General features: G+C 33.2%; 2 protein-coding genes across 2 annotated transcripts; both read right to left on the bottom strand.

Annotated features, from left to right (window-relative positions):
• Window positions 1–15: 15 nt before the first annotated feature.
• Window positions 16–1,385, bottom strand: LOC119572014 (1,4-alpha-glucan-branching enzyme-like). Its single transcript, XM_037919056.1, has 5 exons — window positions 1,378–1,385; window positions 1,008–1,097; window positions 618–827; window positions 260–331; window positions 16–52 (listed from the first exon to the last, which is right to left on the bottom strand). Exons 1-5 carry the CDS (start codon window positions 1,383–1,385, stop codon window positions 16–18), a joined length of 417 nt encoding a protein of 138 aa, XP_037774984.1.
• A 29-nt stretch (window positions 1,386–1,414) lies between these two features.
• LOC119572015 (1,4-alpha-glucan-branching enzyme-like) lies at window positions 1,415–2,074 on the bottom strand. The gene is made up of 2 exons (XM_037919057.1): window positions 1,956–2,074; window positions 1,415–1,551 (listed from the first exon to the last, which is right to left on the bottom strand). The coding sequence occupies exons 1-2, from the start codon at window positions 2,055–2,057 to the stop codon at window positions 1,417–1,419; spliced, it is 237 nt and encodes a 78-aa protein (XP_037774985.1). The 5' UTR covers window positions 2,058–2,074; the 3' UTR covers window positions 1,415–1,416.
• Between the last annotated feature and the right edge of the window lie 2,926 nt (window positions 2,075–5,000).

A 5,000-nucleotide genomic window follows, 5' to 3' on the forward strand; every position in this document is an offset into this window, starting at 1 on the left:
TCCACTAAAACCTTCCTATTCCAGTGAGGATACAACTGGATCCACCATCAACCTGTGATTTCATATCAAACTTGTGTTACAGACTGTTCCAATGATGTAATTACAATATTAGAAAAAAAGGTTCATTTCAAAAATAATTATGTTTGATGAAAAGCAGTAATACTGAAAATTAAACTTGAAACTCATTTACTTCCTAGCTCCTATTGGTATATTAGCAAAGATCTAATGCAATACCACAATCAAAAAAGGGATTACTTACCTAAATCCATCAAAATTGTATACCTCAAGGTACCAGCGAAGGTTAGAGAGAAGGAACCGAAGCACTTCCCAGCTGATATAGATAAAAAAGAAGATATTTACTCCTAATACCTGCTCCTTGTTATGAGTATAATGTATACATATTCTTATTATGCATAAATGTATGCAACTGTCTTCATATAGCTACATGCATATGCAAATCTTCTCATTACAAAGATTTAAATTAAAAATATGTGAAACCAAAAAAGGTTTCAAATTCCCTAGTAAAAAAAAATACAAATAAATACATAAACAACATCTGCTAACAAAAAACAAGGTTAACAAGCTTTTAAAAAGCTATATCAAATCTACACACTTACTGTGAATAGTTGAATAATCTTGAATCCCAAAGATCATGTATTCCTCTGCCCCCTCCATGGAAATAGCAGGAGTCCGTTCCATCAAACTCATTAAGACCATCCAAGACATTTTTGGATGCATGAGAATGCACAACATCCAAAAGAACGTATAACCCCATGGAGTGAGCTGTATAAACCAATTCTTTGAGTTCTTCTGGTGTTCCATACCGGCTAAAACAGGAGGGAGTTTGTCCTAAGACCAGCTATTTAGGAGCTGAAACTGGTTTAGCATCTATACTTCTAGACAAGCACACAGAGGAAATACAAATATATAAAAAATTGATATCATTGCAGTTATTTCAAGAATAACATCAAATGAATAAAGTAAATAAATTTTAATACATTTCTCACCTTGAAGCAGCAAAGAAACTGGTCACCTGATACCCAAAGCTGGCATATATGCATGTTCCATAATGGCCATCAACTGGATGGCATTGTACCCTGGAATAATGTCAAGCAATGGATTAAACTACAAAATCTTTATATAAATGATAATCAATATCAACATCATTTTGTAGCTTAGAACAATGCAATACTTTTATTTATTTACACCAGTACTTTTATCTGAGTTTCTGAGGAACAAAAATACACAGCATGTGAACTTTAAAGGATATTTTTCAAATATAAAAAAAAAATATGAGAAAGAAAAAAAGAAATAAACACAAGTAAAATGAAAATTCTTCATTGTAAACCAATTCCCTAACAAACAAGACAACTCTACATCATCATCCTGTCACAAACCATTTCTTACCCAACTTTGCTATCCTTGGAAGAACATTTTGGTAAACTCCTTGTATGATCCAACTTTAGGCTCACTAGTACCAATGCCAACATGACACTCATAAATCCTCAGGCTTGATGGCTTATTTGGCTTTGGGTGCTTGAAGGTATATTTCTGTCAAAAGGTGCAAAATTTCTTGTAATTCATTATATTGACCTAGTTAAAATATATCAAATATATACATATATTCTTTTTATAGTACATCTGGCACAGTCTTTTCACTTTTCAACTGCTCCCACTCTCCCCATTTTACTTTTCTGTCCCTCCCACTCTATCTCTGTCCTTCTCTCTCTTCTCTTCTCTGTCTATCTCTTCCTCCCCCTTTCCTCCTCACTTCTTTTTCTTATCTCCCTCACTCTCTTATTCTCTTTCACTTACTCCCTCCCATTTAATTTTCCTTTCTATCTTCCTTTCCTCACCTTCTCTTTTTTATCTATCCTTCTTTCTTCCCTCTCCAATTCTTCCTCTCACATCCAAATTCTTGTACCCATATTTCAATCTCCTCTCTCTTAACATACCTCTTCTGGTGGAGGGTTCCAGAAGTGATGCTGATACGCAATCCCTTCTGACTTGGGTGGCTGCACCACGTATGAAGCCCAAGGACATAGTCGGTCCACCATAGTGTCTTTAGGGTCAGGAGTCCCACCTGGTGATGAGAGGGTGCAATGCCCACAGTGATGAATAAAGCCTTTAAAAGAAATTTAACTAAATGAACCTAGAACTATTATTAAACTATGATTTTTTTATAATATTGGTTTTTATCTCTATTCTCATACTATCTTCAAACAGTGATTAAACAACCATCAAATAAGCCTCTCTGCAAATCTTTAATAAGAAGACATTTCAGTAGTCTATCCATATTCTAAAACCGAGATGAACATTTCATGAGTTATATTTTAAGTAAGTTTTCATGACACTTCCAAACTTCATATCACATATCATTTTTACTTTGCTCCTGTCTGATTCAAATAATGATAAAGCAAAAATGGATTGCACATAGTTATATATTTATAATTCTCTACACAGAATGAAATATCCTATCCTATATAAGACTGTAAATTATTACATTCCTAAGCTAGGAAAGTTTCTGTACCCAGGTTAATTTTGGCACTTATATGCAAATGTAATGACCCTGAAACCAAGAAACTAACTGCACTATATAGTATGATGATGTTAGTAGCTCAGTGAATATAGAAACAGAGGTACATTTCATGACAAATTCTTTTTCTTAATTAATTCTTTATAACTAACCATTCTTTTTATTTGATAAACTTACAAAAACTTTCCTTTGTAAATATTCTAAAACCAACCCACTGCCTGTTCTGTTAAAAAGAGATAGGTATATTAAACTACAGTATATGGATAGTTTTAAGTTTTGAAATTAGGGAACAACTAAAATCATTGTTACAAATAATCATCCCCAAATTAAATTCACTTTTGTCTTAACCAACACTAACAATATTACCAAATTTCTAAAACAGTCACTGAGATGTAACTCTGACATGTGTTTTAACATAGTGTACTTATTTATATGTTCATGCTGCCAAGTTCGGTACATGGATTCCACTTCACGATGGTTACAACATTGCATCCTAGAACACAAAGAATGATCCTTCAGGACACCTTCCGCTGCACAATTATCTTTCTCAACAATAAGAGAGTACTCCCAACTTCACTCACACCCTTTCTGTAACACAGATTCTAGTATTCTATCCTCATACACCTCCCGCCCATACCTATCATCTCAGAATCTTTGCTTATACAGAAGATGACACCTGAACTAAACGAAACAACCACCACAACCATCTTGTTCACCTAATAGGCCTTCCCTTTCAGCCAACACCCACAATGGTCAGTTTTCAATATGACTATGATACATCATAAAACATTTTATAAATACCAAAATGATACAAGTAGTTTGAAAACCAACATATGAAGCTGCAAATGTTGTGCTCTCACTCTAGATATAATATTACAAAGTGGCGAGGGCCTGCTACTTAAGAAAGCAAAGGTCCTCACTGCTGGTGAACAAAACCCCTTTCCAATGATGTACCACTTCTGACGACTCCCAGCAGTGAGAGTATAGAAATAAAATTGTACAAGTCAAGAATACAAAATTTCTGGTGGTGTTGGATGTGGGACTTTTGATGAGTAATTCTTTGAATACAGAAATAGTAATTGAAATATTTTGCTGATACATGGGTACATTCTCTCTTTATAATGATGATTAAGAAATACAAGTCAAGGATTTCTGGAAAGAAATAAGACCCATACTACCAAAGGGAATCTTCAGAGGAACAGTGGGTGAGATATTTTCAATGAAGTAAAGGAGTTATCAGTAATAGATGACATTCAGCAACATATGGATATTTTTCACTTCCCATTGCACAAGGACCTAAAGATATCATTAAGCTATTCACAGAAAAAAAAGACATCACAACATTATCATCTTTATTCACATAAAATGTTGGGAACAAAAATGCCTATTCATCTGGAACATTTCAAGTTTTCACTCAAAATGTTTTGATTTTAGCTGTAAGTGTCTCCAGCTCCCTTAATTTATCTAAAGTCAATGCAACGCCATCCTAACTCAACCAAAACTAAGCTTACCTTACCCAACTCACTCCAACCTAATTCAATCTAACTTATCCAAACCTAATGTTACTCAAACTAAACTAACCTACCTTTGGGTTAGGTTACCTAACCTAAACCAATTTGACACAACATAATATAACTTAACCTAAGCTAAGCTACCTAATCTAACCTCATATAACTCATGCTAACTAACCTGAACTTAAATAGCCCCTAAAAACTATATTTTATCATGATTCAGCATCGACCTGATATTTAAATGATTTTTCTTATGGAATAAGAATGGTCTTCATAACTTAAAGAAAAATCTTCTGCCTTAATATCTGAATTAGTTTATAAAGTGCAAGGGTCTAACTGGAAACAATATTTATTATATATACATTATACTTACAGCAACTTTGCTCCTTTGTCAAATCATTGTAGAAAATGATAACTTTTTTAGAGTTAAAACCCAAATAGATATTACCATCAGCAATGCATTAGCTATATTAGTATTTCAGAAGAAAAGTTCCTGGTAATCTTCATATATTCCTTCTTCAGATTAACAGACTGCAGGGTATGGAAGCTGTAAATCTCTCCCATATTTCTAGTTATTCTTCTTATTTACAATTTATATCAATAGCATAATAAACCTCTTAGACCATTTAAGACTTTCCATAAGTCTTGAATGCAAGGTTATTTCTTTTTCTTCTGAAGTTTACTGGAAAAATAGAAACATGCAACTGAGACCACATAAAGCTCTGCTTATATCTTTGTCCGAAAGATAAAAAGACAAGAAATTTCAGTGAATAAGAAGAAAATATTTGTACAAATTAATTATTTCCAGCATTTATAAAACAAAAATCTAAGCTACTTATCAAATACAATACTATCTGAAATTACACAATGAAAACAAAACTCATATCAAATTCACTATCCCTCATACCTTGAAACCATTATAAGGTATGACCTAAGAGTCTCCTAACTTTACC

The sequence above is a fragment of the Penaeus monodon genome, unplaced genomic scaffold, assembly GCF_015228065.2.
Source record: "Penaeus monodon isolate SGIC_2016 unplaced genomic scaffold, NSTDA_Pmon_1 PmonScaffold_9124, whole genome shotgun sequence".
In the NCBI taxonomy this organism is placed as follows: Eukaryota; Metazoa; Arthropoda; class Malacostraca; order Decapoda; family Penaeidae; genus Penaeus; species Penaeus monodon.